The sequence below is a fragment of the Pleurodeles waltl genome, chromosome 1_1, assembly GCF_031143425.1.
Source record: "Pleurodeles waltl isolate 20211129_DDA chromosome 1_1, aPleWal1.hap1.20221129, whole genome shotgun sequence".
Lineage (NCBI taxonomy): Eukaryota > Metazoa > Chordata > Amphibia > Caudata > Salamandridae > Pleurodeles > Pleurodeles waltl.
The window spans coordinates 129,538,790-129,555,390 of record NC_090436.1 but is presented as its reverse complement, the minus strand read 5'-3'; the positions used below and the strand labels follow the sequence as shown (position 1 = coordinate 129,555,390).

At 44.6% G+C, this 16,601-nt stretch overlaps 1 protein-coding gene across 1 annotated transcript in view; it reads left to right on the top strand.

Moving 5' to 3' along the window:
* The first annotated feature begins 233 nt into the window (after nt 1-233).
* Nucleotides 234-16,601, top strand: part of PSTPIP2 (proline-serine-threonine phosphatase interacting protein 2) — a 326,413-nt gene continuing 310,045 nt past the window's right edge. The window contains exon 1 of the mRNA XM_069218855.1: nt 234-427. Coding sequence (XP_069074956.1) covers nt 395-427 — 33 coding nt within the window. The 5' untranslated portion in view covers nt 234-394. The remainder of the gene's footprint in view (nt 428-16,601) is intronic.

The following is a 16,601-nucleotide window of genomic DNA, read 5'->3' as shown; positions in this document are numbered from 1 at the left end:
GTAAGTAAATATTTTTCAACATCTTCCATCTATCAATCAAAAAATTGCGGGATTTGTAGTTCACACCGAGACAGCGGCTGCTTTTGGTTCGGTTTATAGTACAGTCTAGTGTCCAGAAGGTGGCAGAAGTAAACCTCGCATTGCCAGAACAACTTGCTTGCCTTCGTCGAGCTCACGTGCAAACAGAAGTAGTAGCTGGCCGGCGGGTTTAGGACCCGGAGGACGCGCCCTGCAGAATAGGGAAGGAGATATGAGGAACTTAACAGTTACAGTATTTCTCGATGTACCAGATAAACGACGCGTATTTTCACACTGACTGATAACATTTTCATTTCCGTCTGCTGGCTCGAACCGAAAGAGCATCGTCTTTCTGCGCCTCTGCGAGGCTGGCAAAATGAAGGGCGGCAACTTTAAGGACAACTTTTGGGTAAGAGGCGTCGGCGTGCGCGCGGCACAGGTGGACACAGCCGGCCAAGGTGTGCCCGTAGTGCAAGCAGGTGTGGCGTGATGCCCCCCGGCAGGACTGGCACAGCCGGTGGTACCTACAGAGGGGGCGCAGCCGTGGTGCAGTGTGTGGGAATGTAATGTTGTGTGTCTCTATAGAGCACAAGCATTGCACACAGGGCAGCCCACTGTTACCCGGTGTTAGCCCTGATTTGGATTAATTTCAGTACTTTAAATGGGCAGGTACTTCTCGGTACTGAGTACCTGCTCTCCTTTGATGTGACGTGGAGAGTAACTGCACTTCTCAGCACTGTTGCAATACATTACGGTGGATGAGTACCGGCACCTCTCAGGAGCAAACAGGTACTCCAGAGAGCGCCTTCACTTCTATATTTCCATTTAAATACGGAGGAATGTTCGCATTGGTATAGCACCTGTTAATACTACTCACTCCATGGTGCGCATTTTATCGGCTTTGGAATGTTGAAAGGGTGAGCTGTCCGTGATTTGGTTCTTTTGCCTCAGCGCAAGGACATGCACATTTGGACGTTCAGAGTTATGTGTGTGTGAAAGCTGTGACTTTGAGGCTGCTTCGCATCATTATAGTATTTCCGAGGCAGTTTAGACACTCCAGGGCCCCGGTTGGTCGGTATATATGTATTAATTTGTTCGCTCGTTCCAGTGTCACGGTTTGAACTTTGGCGTTGCAGGTAAACTGTTCCCCTCTGGGAGGAGGGATGTATCCATAGCCGTCCCTTGCTGCACACGTTGCCTTACAGACTGGCCTGTTCACATACCCACGCAATGCACCTTCGACATACAGCACTAGGAAAAACTCACTCTTAGCAGAACTACACTCAGCATCGCAAGGCATACCTACTACCAGCAATACTTACTCCAAGCCGTACTGCTGCACGGCATACCTACTGTAAGGCATTCCTACTGCAAGGCATACTCCTGCAAGCCATACTACTGCAAGCCATACTACTGCAAGGTATATCTACTGCAAGCCATGCCCACTGCATTGCATACCTACTACAAAGCATGCTACTACCAGTCAGACCTACTGCAAGACGTACCTACTGCAAGGCTTACCTATTACAAGCATACCTACTACCAGTAATACCTACTGCAAGCCATACTGCTGCAAGGCTTACCTACTACAAGGCTTCCCTATTACAAGCCATACTACTGCAAGCCACACTGCTGCAAACCATGCGTACTGTAAGGCATACCTACTGCAAGGCATGCCTACTATCAGTCATACCTACTGCAAGCCATACTGCTGCAAGGTATACCTGCTGTAAGGCATACCTACAGTAAGGCATACCTACTGCAAGGCATACCTTCTAAAAGGCATAACTACTACAAGGCTTACCTATTACAAGGCATACCTACTGCTTGGCATAACTACTGCAAGACATACCTACTGCGAGGCATACTACTGCCAGTCATACCCACTGAAAGCCTTACCTTCTACAAGGCATTACCACTACAAGACATACCTACTACACCACATCCCTACTGTAAGGCATGCTTTCTACCAATCATACCCACTGCAAGCCATAGTGCTGGAATGCATATCTGCTACAAGACACACCCACTGCAAGGTATGCCTACTGCAAGGCATACCTACTACTAGTCATGCCTACTGCAAGCCATATTTTCCTACTACAAGACATACCTACAGAAATTCATACTCCTGCAAAGCATACCTACTACTGGGCATACATACTGCAAGGCATACCTACTAACAAGCCAAATCATACTTATGCAAGGTGTACCTACTGTAAGGCATATAGGGATGTGGAATTCCTACAGCCCAATGCCCAGGACATATTGTTTGGAGTCAAGGTCATGTTTATTTTGTCCTTAGGACAAGTAGTCCCAACCCCCTGCAGCACAACGCCTTTGGCTGCCAGTTTACAGCGCCACATAATGGATCAGAAAAGGGCTTTGTCTGCAGTTAGAATAATGTTTGTGTCCATACATTAATGATTTTCGAGCTTGTATTTATGGTTCATTAATGCAAAACCTCTATTATTAGGGTGAGCACTTAAAGGGACTGTTGTAAGCTCGGACTGCACTAATGAGATTGGTTCCATTATAAAAATGTGTACAGACGTTTGCAAAGTTTAACAATATGAAACTACATATAATGCTGCCAGAATGCTCTCTGATCAGATGCAAATATTCAAAGAAGCTGGAAAGCAAGTTTGATTCTTAGCTTTCAAAATAAAATGTTCACAAAAAATGCTACTTGGAAAAAAAAGGTTTTGCTAATCTACTGTGAAATTGTAAGTACCATTTCTTTGAAGCATCCTTTAGTAAAATGTGTTGATGCATGCTAAAAAACAATCATAATGGGAAAAAAGTGTAACCATATTTAACAAGATTATGGGAAACAGGAAAATAAACACGCATTGGCAAAGCCAATAGGTCCAACATTGGTGGTCAGCCTTTCGGTTTTGTCAATGCCTGTCTTGTTTTGGCATGGTTTTTGTAAAACTTTATTGTTGTGGAAGCTGCGGGGCATGCACTTTTATAACAAATATTATCAGAAAGAAAAAATATTATTTAGTCTCAAAAACCATACAATGCTCAGAAATCCCTGGCACTGAACAAAACTACTTTGTGTGCAGGTATGCTCCTTGTGAAAGTGCAGAATGCTGTCACTCACAGTGAAGCCAGCGGTAGATAGAGAGTTAGAAATTTAATAAAGCTAAAAGGTGTTGGTTAATGTCATGTTCTTGCATTAGTGAAGATTTAGGAGTTTGTGAAATCACAAGAAATTACAGAAGTCAGGCATTCATACTCCTAGAAAATATTTGTGAACTGCATTTTAGCATGAGCAACTGTGCATGTGTAGATTTGCTCATGCGAATATCTGTTTACAAGTTCACTCTCCTCCAACTATTTTTGTTTCCAACCCTGGGAGAATATTTACTTCTGCCCTTGTCAGGAGTAAATTTCAGACCTTTCTCAGTATGGAAAAAGACCAAAGAAGAGCTGGCGAAAAATCCCTAAAACATGCAAGTTAGTTGGTTTGCATAGATCCATATAGGCATTCCATCCCTGGAACTATTGCTCACTACTACTTCCGGCCCCAGTATGTAATCTGTGGAAAGATGGCAAAACAAAATTGCTAGTATTCAAACTGCACTTTTGTGTGAGCCCTGGCATAATCAGAGCTATTATATAATGAAATTGCTGCCATAATTTGTCGCTGCACTAATTGGCACCAAAGGGACAAGTGGATTTTTTTACAGGACAAATAGATTTAGGATGAAGCCTGCCCCATAGACAAGTAGATATTGTGTTAAATTCCATACCCTTGGGCATACTTACTACATGGCATAACTACTGCAAGGCATACCTATTGCAAGGCATACTTGTGCAAGGCATACTACTACATGGCTTACCCACTACCACGCATACCCACTGCATGGCATACCCACTGGATGGCATACCTGCTACAAGTCATACCAACTGCAAGGCATACCTACTAAAAGGCATACCCACTGCCAGGCATACCCATTGCAAGGCTACCTATTGCAAGGCATACTACTGCAAGGCATACCCACTACAAGGCATATCTACTGCAAGGCATAATACTACATGGCTTACCTACTACCACGCATACCCACTGCATGGCATACCTGCTACAAGTTATACCAACTGCAGGGCATACCTACTACAAGGCATACCTACTGCATGGCATACCTACTGCATTCATCCATGCAGTACTGCTGAGTAGACTAACCGTTTAGCATATCATTACCTGCAACATTATATTGTTGAGTGGCTTCTATTTTTAAATACAGATATGTGTGTGCTTCCAGGTTAAGTAACACTATGATGTACATTACTTGTTCATACCTTTTGTAACATACACTGCTAGGTCATACAGTTCTTGGCAGTACTCTGTAAAGATGTGCAATACTAGGGCATGCAATACTATGGAATGCATACTGGAACACATGTCACTAACAGTAGCACATGTAATACTAGGGCAGGCTACACAGAAGCATACATAACCAGGGTATACAGTACTATGGCATAGAGCACTAGGACATGCAGCACTGGGGCATGTACCACTGGGGCAAGCAGCACCAGAGTAAACAATACTAGGGTATAAATTACTGGGATATAGAGTACTGAGGCATAAAGTGCAAGACCATGCACCTCTAGGTTATGCAGCACCAGAGTATAAAGTACTGGGATAGAGAGTACTAGGCCATGCAGTGCTAAGGCATGTAACACTAGGGCAAGCATCACCGGAGTATACAACACTAGGGTGTAAAGTACTGGGATATAGAGTACTAAGGCATAAAGTGCAAGACCATGCACCTCTAGGTTATACAGCACTAGGTTATACAGCACTAGGGTATAAAGTACTGTGATAGGGAGTAATAGGGCATGTAGTGCTAGGGCATGTAACACTAGGGCAAGCAGCACTGGAGTATACAACACTAGGGTATAGAGTACTGAGGTATACTGTACTAAGGCATGCAATACTACAGGATACAGCACTAGAGTATACAGTGCTAGGGTATAAAGTGCTGTGGTATACTGTAGTAAAGCATGTAGTACTGCTGGATGTAGCATTAAAGTATACAGCGCTAACGTATAAAGTACTGAAGTATATTGTACTTAGGCTTGTAGTACTGCCAGATGCAGCGCTACAGTATAAAAGACTGAGGTATTCTATAGTAAGAAATGTAGTATTGCTGGATGCAGCACTAGAGTATACAGTGCTTGGGTATAAAGAACTGTGGTATACTGCACTAAGGCATGTAGAACTGCCAGATGCAGCACTATAGTATACAATGGTAGCGTATAGAGTACAGAGGTATACTGTACTAAGGCTTGTAGTACTGCCAGATGCAGCGCTGGTCTATACAGCGCTAGGGTATCAAGTACTGTGGTATACCATACTAATGCATATAGTACTGCCAGATGCAGCACTAGAGTATTCAGCGCTAGGGTATCAAGTACTGTGGTATACCATACTAATGCATATAGTACTGCCGGATGCAGCACTAGAGTATTCAGTGCTAGGGTATCAAGTACTGTGGTATACCACACTAATGCATGTAGTACTGCCGGATGCCGCACTAGAGTATTCAGCGCCAACGTTTAAAGTACTAAGTTATACTGTACTAAGGCTTGTAGTACTGCCGGATGTAGCACTAGAGTAAACAGCGCTAGGGTATAAAGTACTGTGACCCATAGGGCTAAGACAGGCAGTACTGCGGTGTATGACAGTAGCTATGGTATTAGGACATGCAAAATTGGGCTCACAGCACTAGCACATACTGTGGTAATGTGTAGGGTGCTAGGACGTGTAATGCTCTGGAATGTGCTTCCATCTTTGTTCAAATTACTGTAAAATCAGCTGCCCGTCCGACACAGCCTGAGAAACTTTCAGTTTCAAAACTGATGCATATAGAATGTCACGTGTTGCTAATTTTACTCTCTTTCAAGTGCCAAGAAGCCAGGTTATGACATACATTGCGCTTTAAAAATGTTTAGGAATAAAATACGTTTCTAAATCCCATGAGAGAAGTGCCCAAATTGGGATTTTTTTAAAAATGATCTGGATGTGCCTTGTGTCTTCTTCTATGAGTCTCCTGGCGGTGATGCTGTGTCAGAGTTTAGCAGCGTCCCGGAGATTAAGTCCAGATTCTTATCCTTTAGAGATGTCAAGAATCTCCTTGGCAGGCTAGAAAGCCCTAACACAGCGACCAGGAAGAGTCCACAGATGTCCTTAAACATGCTTCCTCGCCATTCAGAAGCAGCTTCAGTACCTGGAGCTATTCGGAGGCAAGCGCAGAGAGGACGGTAGAACAAACAAGGGTATCCTGTTACAAGTAGTGGAAAGGCATCAAAGTGTTGCTGCGGTTCTTTTTAGCATCACTGCCAAAAAGGTCGCACTAAGACCCTGATTACGAGTTGCGCTGCACTGGTGGGAAGCAATCTCCACATCTGTAACTACCAGTGCTATGCGGTGAAACCCCACCCATACTGTGCAGTTACAAGTTGGACCCCTCGAAATGGAAATTAACTGTGGGGGCACAGAACTTAAAAACTTCTGTGGCGCTCGGTCCTCTCCAGAAGCGGCTGTGTCCATTGAGAGGCCCAGAACGTCAAACAGGCTGAGCATGAACATGAGAACAGCAGGTTTGAAAAAGCTGAGAGCAGGGTAAATGAGGGGTTTGGAAAGGCCGCGTGGGTTCTATTTTTTCTGGATTTCTTTCCTCCACTCATTCAGTGGGTCTTCAAAAATTTGCACAGATTGTAAGGTTTTAGTGCAGGTGTTGTTTGGTGCTCCCTAGAGGCATCTGAGAGTACTGCAGACTATCAATCAATGAATCTGGACTTGTTTCTCTATGAGTAAGCTGCAGCACAGCTCGAGGACAGCCAATGTCTCTCACGGTCCTCCTGAGCCACCGTAGCACAGGCCGCGATTCGGCGTGTTCTGCTGCTGCTAAAGTCCCTTAGGCTGCCCCTGTTCCTCTGGAGCCAGCAGCAACAGCAGCTCAACACAATACAGGCAGCGTGCCAGCAGCACAAAGGTTCCTCCATTGTCTCTGGAGATAAATCAGGAAACTGGCCTTTCCAGCTCTGGTGGGAAAGTTCACTCCAGGAGTCGCTACGGCCCAAGTGACTACAACGGATCTGCTTCTTGGTTTGAAAAGCACCCATTCAGGATCAAAATAAATTCCTACCAGGTTTGTGGGGACATGTTGGCACATTTATAAAGACAGTTTCTAGCCCTAAAGGTGCTTTTTGAAGACTGTCTGAGCCCCAAACCCAGGGGTATATTTACTAAACTTTCACGCAACGCAGGGCAGTAATCAAAGTTGTTGCGGGAAAGGGAGAGGGCAGAGATGCTTCATATTTACTAAGATATGGATCATTTCTTCTCTTTCCTTGCGCTGCCGCACTTTAGGCAGCCTAGCGCTGACACAGGCACCCCTGCACCATAGTGCATGGGCGCCTGCGTTGCAAGAAGAATTGTTTTTGTGCAGGAATGGAAACTTTCCTGCACAAAAACATTCTCTCAAGACATTTTCCTCTTTCTGTGTGTGCTGTAGAAAGAGGAAATAGCAAGCAGAACGAAAGATTTTTCTCCTTAGTACGCCATCCTCAGGGAGGAGTAGCGATTTCACGCACTCCCAGGTGTATAAACCCTTGTAAAGCTGGAATTGCGTGAAATCCATGGGTGGATGAATGGGAGCGCCCATGATACACTCATGGAATGCCTCCCAGAATGCAATGTAACGCAATGCAGCGCAAGCCGCTGCATTGCGTTACATTTTCTTTACCAAGTTAAGCAAGGCAGCGTAAATCGCCCCTGGCATGACTTTGTAACTAGCGTTTTGTCTCATGGATGCAACACAAAAGTGGTGCTGTCACAACCCACAATGTTAGTAAATATGGCCCCTAGCCTTTCCATGGGTTGTCTGTTATTCCGTTCACACCAGACTGACTACCAAAATATTCAAGGGTTAATTTTAGGGGTTCTAAGGCCACATGCTACAACTTTTGCCATTTATAAGATGGCTTAGGGTTTTACTTTCTGTTAAAATTGTAATACTTCTATATTTTGCATAAAAGGCAGCAGCCAATCATCGTTGGGCGGGCACCGAACTTCACTGGGGCAGGAGCCAGTGGTCTCATCTGATCCCTCCGGTTAAAACAATGCAACCTGAGGCAATTAGTAGGAACTGCAGAGTGTAACACTGTAGCCAAAATGTTTCCAGCGACGTTGGCATGAGCACGTACATGGTCCTAAAGAACACGAGCAGATGAATGTATATTTTCTTGACGAATGAAATAAGAGAACATTTTCTACATATATATCCATGAGTATTTTGATTCAGGCGTTTTATATCAAAATGTAAGCCCATTTCAAAATTAGCGTGTGAGAGCTCTAGGACCCTATGAATCTTGAATTATACTTGGAAGCATTTTAACAGAAATTAAGGTTTTTCTCCGCTTGTGCTTGAAAGAGGCACCGTGTTTTGTCGGGCTCTTCCTACTTGTACAGAGATCACCCTTCCTAAGGGCAATACAAGTTTCTGCTTCTGTACAGGCTTAGTAAGCCGGACCTATGGAAGGCCGCATTTGTTGCTGGTGTGTGGTTGGACAGGGTGAAAGGGTTAATCCACTCACACTGAAGCAGAAGGAAGTTGAAGCACAAATGCAGGCTGCAGTCCTCAGTGAAGGTCAAAACAAGGTACCCACAGTGTGCTCACACTAAGCAGATTGGATTCCACACACCTGCATAAAAAGCTGAACCTCAGAATTCGCACTGGAGTTGCCCAAGTGCGGCAGAGGATGACATATACATGACTGTGATGTACACATGGGTTTTATGAGGCAGGAGTTTGCAAATTCTTGTTCAAGGATTACTCCTCCGAAATAGTGAGTGCAGGAATTGACTACAAATGACAGCCTGCCTCTATAAACTACAGACTTAAAACCACAAATAATGCTTGGGCTTCCTTTGACAACTTGCTTGGTGGCCTTCACACAACACGCAGATGAAGGCACCGTGGCACAACTAAACACTCTGATTACTTCAGAGTTTAGGCCAAATAGAATAAATAATTTAGGATTCAGATAGAGGAATTAGCCCCAAATCTACAAAGACATTTTACAGTTACAAACCCAGCGATTCACAAAATCACAAGATTTGCAACCACAAACTAGCTTTATTTCTGTATATCAAACGCAAATTGCGATCATTCCTATCAAGGAATGGAGACTTTAATGGGGCCCCTAATTGCGAGCCACATTATGATCTATCCGTGGTTTGCAAGCGTGGCTTTTAACTGTAGATCAGTTTCAACACCACCATAGAGGTGGTACTGCTCCGGAAACAGGACGGTGTTCCATGGAACATCCTGTCTGGCGACCTCGGGGGTAGGAGGCAGTGGTCCAGCGGAGCCCTGTCTGCTCCTTCCAGTGTATCTGAAATGAGAAACTTTTTTTTAAATAAAAAAAAGCAGCACCAGTCCCTTTAATGAACACGGGCTGCTTTAAAAAAAAAAAAAACAAGCATTGGCAAAGCAAATATGTCTTGCATATTTTCAAGCAGGCACAACAAAGCCAGTAGGCTAGGGCATAGCTGAGAATTCCTGGATGCTTGCATCTATGCAGCGGATTGTTGGTGACGCTTAAGAGCCCAGCACCAGCAGCTAAAGGCTACAGGATGGTAGTGCTGGAGCCAGCAGCGGAGGAGTGAAGGGTGGCACACTGCAGCATAAAGCTTTACATCGAGTGTCGCAGTTACGAACAAGCGCTAGATGCAAGGGATGTAATGCCATGTGAAGCAGGGGTCATTTTTTACTGATAAACAAAAATAAACATACCAATGCCAAAAGGGCAGGCTTTAAAATACAAATGCATAGACACACAAACATGCATAAATGCACGCTTGTGAACGCCTTTGTTGGCACGTGTTGGCACATTAAAGATAAACATTAAACATGCAGACATGTACCATATCAGCCTTTTTTTGTTATTTGTAAAAGTGCATTCAGACCAGAGGTATCGAAGCGCTAAGCAGCTGAGAAGGCTGAAGCGGGGCAGCCGCCTATAATGCGAACAGCCAAGTCTTTAGATGCTTTCAAAATGGCAGGAGGGGTGACATCTCTCTAATTTTTAGAGGGAGCGAGTTCCAGAGCCTGACAGCTGCCACTGACAAGGCTTTGTTGGGCTGTTTCGCCCATGGGATCGCTGGTGCTCAGCCTCTTCCTTTGCACCACAAAACCCAGGTGTAGGTAGTTGCTAAATGTGAGGCCAATATGAGGGCACGTTTTATTCATATAACATCAGATTGGACACAGTACGGTCTTCTGTATTGCAATCAGTGCATTTAAATTCTCCTTTGAGAAAGGACTGTGAAGTGTAAGTGTGCAGCGGGAACATCCTGTACGCTGAATGAGCAGATAAACAGCCAAGGCCAGTGGGCCAGGACTAGCTTCTTGGCCTGTCCCAGGGCGGGCGTAGATAAGCTGTTTCCCTCTGATTACATTGCTGGAAGAGGGAGAACTAGAGTTCTGCTGAAACAAAGGGGGTGCAGTCTAGACCTGCTCACAAAAGCAGCCTTTGGGCTGCTTAAAGATGTTTGCTTGTAATGGAATCAATAAAATATGTTCAAATCATTTCGAGTGCTTAAAAAAAAAATACTAATTGAGAACTTTTCCTTGTGTGTTGTGGAATAAGACTGACTAAACGCATCAGAAAAACACACAGGCTTTCAGACACATATGTAGAAAATAGTAATTCCCTATCTGTGTGCCCTGGGAGCGTATCATGAAGACCTGCAGTGGCTCAGCGCAGAGCTAGGCGCCACAGCATCTGTGCGCCCAGGGAGCGTATCATGAAGACCTGCAGTGGCTCAGCACAGAGCCAGGCGCCGCAGTATCTGTGCGCCCAGGGAGCGTATCATGAAGACCTGCAGTGGCTCAGCGCAGAGCCGGGTGCCACAGTAACTGTGCGCCCTGGAGCATATTATTCTAAGGATGGTCTAGTAGTTCCTGACCTCCCTATTTGCTATAAATATGGTAGAGAGTGATTGAGCATTACCTCTATTTCACTCTCCTGATACATTTTTAATCTTGGCCATCGCCCAGCGTGGACTATTAAAACTATTACTTAGGTTGGGTCCTGAGCCAATTTTAGTTTTTTTGTTGATATCTCCTTTCCCTTTTTTCCTATCTCACTCTTGGGGTTTTGGCATCATCGAGAAAAGATCTCCGGCAAAGAGGCCCCCTTCGGGGGGTGCCCGTCAGACCTTGCAGCGCCGGTCTGACGAGGAGCATATCCGATGATGAAGCATGACACCCAACCGATGATGAAGCATGACACCCAATCGGGTGTGTGAGGACTCTTGCTCCTAACAATTAGGACTCCCCGGTGTTTTCCTTGTCTCTCTTTCTCTTTTGGACCAGTGTATTTCATTTCATTGGATATCATGAAGACCTGCGCTGGCTCCGCACAGAGCTGAGTGCCTATATTCTTTGTATTTGAGGTGTCTAAAGTTCATACATATAATTCAGATTTTCTCAATATATTTTTTATAAATCTTATTAGATTTTACAGTCATTTACAAAGGTGGTAACTGATGAAAAATGCAGTAATAGTACTGAACATACGCAGATACGTATCCTGTTTATAAAGAACATTATAAGCTTGCACAAGAGTGTTTCAACATTCTTCAGTGGCAGAGTTAAGCTGCTCAGGATATGCCTGCCTACTTCCTCAGACCCAAAGGGGGAGATGCCCATCGAGCATGGAAAGTTATATCTTCCCTATATGTGATCATCTGTGACCTGAATCTCTCCGAAAGTGAAAGAGAACTCCAAGGACTGTGGGCAGAAGCTGAAGAAGCCTGGTAGAGCTGAAACAGAGTAAGTGTGGTGAAGGGCATGTGTAGCGTGGGCAGTCCCTGGTCCCTGAGCAGTGGTACCTGGATGGTAGGGTGATGGCCACCTTGATCCCTGCCTCGCACTGACAAGCTGAGCTTGCTCGGATAGGATGAAGTGTTGCTTGGCATGTTACGCTTACAGAAATGGATGTTTGATGACATATGCAGGCACAGTAATCATTCTAAAGTTTTATTGGGACGCAGCAGCACTGGTGAGTCGTTCATGCTCCTACGGGCTGCTACATCCTCCAGCTTTGAGAAGCCCACTCTGCTCCTAACAAGAAAAGTACATTTGTAGAAAGGCAGTCCGTAGGGCAGAAAAGTAAGAGGGAACGATGAAACGTAAATTGGAACCTTGAATGCCTGATCTGTGACACTAGCCACTCATCAGCCACTTACTGCCAGCCATGCACTGGAACTGAATCCCGTGCTGCCCTGGTCAGAGGATGGTGGCACAATGGTGAGTGTGCAGTGTCAGGGGGTTACCACACAGTGATGCTGTGGGAGGATTTGAAACGTCACACTTGTAGCTGGGAAGATGGCAGGTTGCCACACATGGGCAGTGCCCCTCTGAGGATGAGAGTTGGTTGCTGCAAACAGGCTGGCAGCTGGCCGCCAGCGAGGGCGGCTAACAGGGGTCTGGTGGTGGGGTGGATTGTGCCGTTTGCCATAAGTTGCTAGTAAAAATGGGCAGCAGGCACTCTTGGGGGTCTGTCTACATGTACACCAGATGCTCGAGATGCTGGGACACCTGCAGAAGCTATTGATGCAGGTACAGCCTGGGTGGCACTCGGTAAAGCAGTGCACCAGATATACCACCCCAGCCCCGAACGCCAGCATTCTGTGTTCGGGAGGTGCCGGGTAACTCTCACGTTCCCAATATTGAGTGGCAGGGAACAAGTTGGAAGTCATGCAGTTGAGAAGTCTCCTTCTTAAGATGCTACAGAATCCACAGAATCGAGGAGGCAAACACAAGTACACTAGTCTTTCTTTGAGGCTCAGACACATGATTTTTAAGAAGTCAACGAGCTATCTTTGTTAGCAGCTGGGAAGTGGGGCTGGAGGAGAGTGTCACAGACCCCTCCTACCAGCACAGTCCCAAAGACTTGCTGCTTTGCTTTGGGACTGTTCTGGTAGGAGAGGTCGGTGACACATGTTCCTGCAGGCTGTTAAGCATTGCTGGGCAGTGATGCTTCTCCCAAGCCTACAAAGAATTCTTGTTGTGACCACATCACTAAATAAACAAGCATTTGCAATGCAACGGGTCTCGCGTTTGCTCATGTTAGAGCTGATCGCGTTGTAAACTCCTAACCCGACTTTTCACCTATCGGGCAAAAGTGCATTTATATACGTAACCCGAAAAAGTGCAATTAACTATGTAAAGCGCTCGACTTCTGCCAAGCGAGATCGCGCTCGGAAATGAGAGAAAAAGAAGTCCACGGGCCCGATGGAAAACAGCGAGCCTCGCATGTTTACTGTACTTGGTCGCTGCGCTCGAGGAGGACTAGCCACCGGAAAAGGTATGACGTATGCGTGCCTTCGACTAATGAAAGCAAGCATATTTTATTAGGCAAGCCCACGAACCAATAAAAACCACTGACGTGATGTTGACAGGGCTCCGAGCCCTTTTCTGAACACTAAAGAGTCTCACTGCGATACGCATGCGCGAGCGCATGCAATGCAGGCTCAACCCTAAAGATGTATATGCCCTGGGTTGATACAAAAGTTTATGGATAGCCTTTTAAGCCAGTGCCTGAAGCCAGTTAAACCAAACAAGTCAATAGCTAAAGGAGAATGTCCAAAAGCCCTTTTCTCTATCTGTCTGAGTCTGCCTTTGTGTATTTTGTGTGGGGTGCGTAGTGGCAAAAATAGGTATTTCAATCCACAGCTAAAGCAGTCTGAATAAAAAATGTTTCCAATTTGGGAACGCAAAAAGAGGGATGTTGGTCTGCTGTTCCTTAAAAACCATCATCCTTTGTTTGTAGCCAGTCACAGACTTTCACAAGTAGTGACCTGCCTAATTATTATCAATTATACAGGTCACTCTGTAACCCAGTGACTGAAGAGTGAACGCTTTGCAACATAACCTTTTAGTATATAGGTCACATCACAAAATCAGAAGCAGGTCAGTGTGCAGTTTGTGAAATGTTTCATAGTGCATCTGGACCACAGAGTGGAAATAGATCCTAGTTAATTGCAAGGAAGGGGCTGGCACGTATGCTGGCTTCAGCTTGTACAATTTATCAGTCAAGAATGAATGGTACCACTTGAGAGGTTATGGAGGTTTAGAGGCATTTGCAGTCATAGTCCCACATTAGATGTCTTGATGTGCAAATACAAATTCAGTTGCCTGAATTGAGATTACAAGTACAAAGTTCACATGGAACCACCGTTTTGCCCATGCACAGATTTCACTAGGTAAAACCCAGGGGGTAGCTTGGTCACTAAGGTTGGCGGGCGTGAGCTTTAGATTTTCCAGCAATCAGGCTGGTATATAAGTATGTTAAAATACATTATAGGACAAGCAGGGTGCATGAGCCTAGGAAGCAGTGGAAAGGATGAGGAATGCAAGTTGGTGGGAGTACTAAGAAAAAGAAAAACACAATATTTTGTAAAATAAACAACATTTTTGAGGACTTTCAAAACAGAGAGGGAGAGAGTGTGCGTTTTTTTCTATGTGTGTATGTAAAAATTCCTAGTGAAATCTGACAGCCATCTCACCATACCCTCGCCATACCTGACTACCTGACTGAAAGCACCTGTACCCAACTATTTATCTGAAAATACATTTATTGGTGGAGTGTAAAATCCCAAACATCCCACCGAAGCTACGCCTCAGTAAAACCTTGCAAAATCTATGGTTACATGTCTGTTAGCATCTCTGAATCGGGCAAGCATGCTGTTAACTCTTACAAACGGTGTCCTCGTGCTAGCTCCCACTTTGACACTCTATGCTCGGTTTGAGATGGATCTGCAGCGGATCCAGAATATCGGAATCTCGCGCACTGCTTTAGCATGGCTGGATTCTTCTTTCTTGGCCAACAGAAAGCAAATTGTCTCTCATGGACAGTTTGACTCACAAGAAAGAAAAGTCACAATGGGAGTGCCACAGGGCTCCTCGTTGAGCCCTGCCCTTTTTAATAACTATATGATCTTTCGTTTTGGCTTTTTCGAATCCAAGGATCTTCTATCAGCATGGAAGGAATGCTCTCAGACCCAAGATGTCGCCTATGTGGTTACAAAACGAAAAATGTAATCCAGCTCAACTGCACGCGCTCAAAGGTCATGGTTTAAAGGAAGGCGATGCTTAAGCAAATATTTCTGGAACTGGACATAGGTACTTGCCGACGAGCAGTTATAAGCTGGATGGAGGGTTCATCGATCCCTTTGGTATGCAGAGGAGTAAAATTCATGGCCTTCCTAAAAAAAGCTTTTTTGAAATGTGGCCTGATACCCAAATCCATATGAACTGAATAGGCCAATCCAGGTTAATCTTGTGGTTATACCCCTGGCCTTAGGTGGTGGGGAACTCCCAGGTACACCCAAACACCTTAGGGTTGGGCAGTAATGGTCACATGTAGCATTCTATATCATGCAGGGGTGCGGTTAATAGATGGATCTTAGATTAAAAAAAACTTGGTATGGCACCACTTTTTTTGGATTTTTTTCATCATATGAGATTGTATTGTGGAAGCAGGCAACACACCTCGAATTTAGGGCTAATACCCTACACTCGGGGCTTTGCGCATTTGCAGACCTGCCTGCTCTGTGGAAGAATTGTTTGGTACTGTAAACTAACTTTTAAAGACAAATTTGATTTCTTTAAATAATTAGACATGGTTTTAATTAGCCACTATTTCGTGAGGCTAATTGCTTAGCGTAAGCAGGCTCTCATGCATGCAAAGGTCATAAGCACAGGGTTAAATTTCCACATCTGGGACTCAGTTTAGTAGCAGCACCACTGATGGTGCCTAGAACTGTGTTTGTATTATAAATCATGCATTTTATGATGGATGTTCTTCTTTTTTTATAACAGTGTAATGGTTTTAATTAGCCACGCATTTGATCAATAAACATGAATATCTATATGGCCTCCCTGATCCTTTTAATTTTTTATTTTTGGGATCGCCACCACATCTTACACCGACGATACCCAATTGATTTTGTCCTTCGACAAAAATTCATTAGTCAGAAACCAACTTTCAGAACTGCTTGACGGACACTTTTCGATAGATGCAAGACAACCACTTTTAATGCAATTCTGATAAGGTGGAAAAACTCCTCTTTGGGAAATACAACTGTTTCTCCCCCTTGAAATGTTGGCCAGATTCTGCACCTCCTCCACCAGCCACGGTGACGGTTGCAAAGAATCTCGTGGTAAAGTATGAGACAGAGCTATCTTTTCTTCCGCAAGCATTGACAGCTGTAGGCATAAAATCATTGAAATCCTTCTTTAACCTGTTGGCTCTGGCTTCCAGGAAATCTGTTGCCTCTGCGCTGATACTGTCAAGATTAGACTATTGCAACAGTCATTATGCCATTTGTTCAAAATGTATCATTAAAAAACTCCAGCTTGTGCAAAACTAAGCAGACAGACTGGTTCTACAAGTGTCTAGGAGAAGCTCTGCATTATCCACACTAAACAAATTGCACTGTCTTCCAATCTGTAAAATGGTCCTTTTTAAGTTGCTTTTATAGGTTTCTAGAGCCTCCA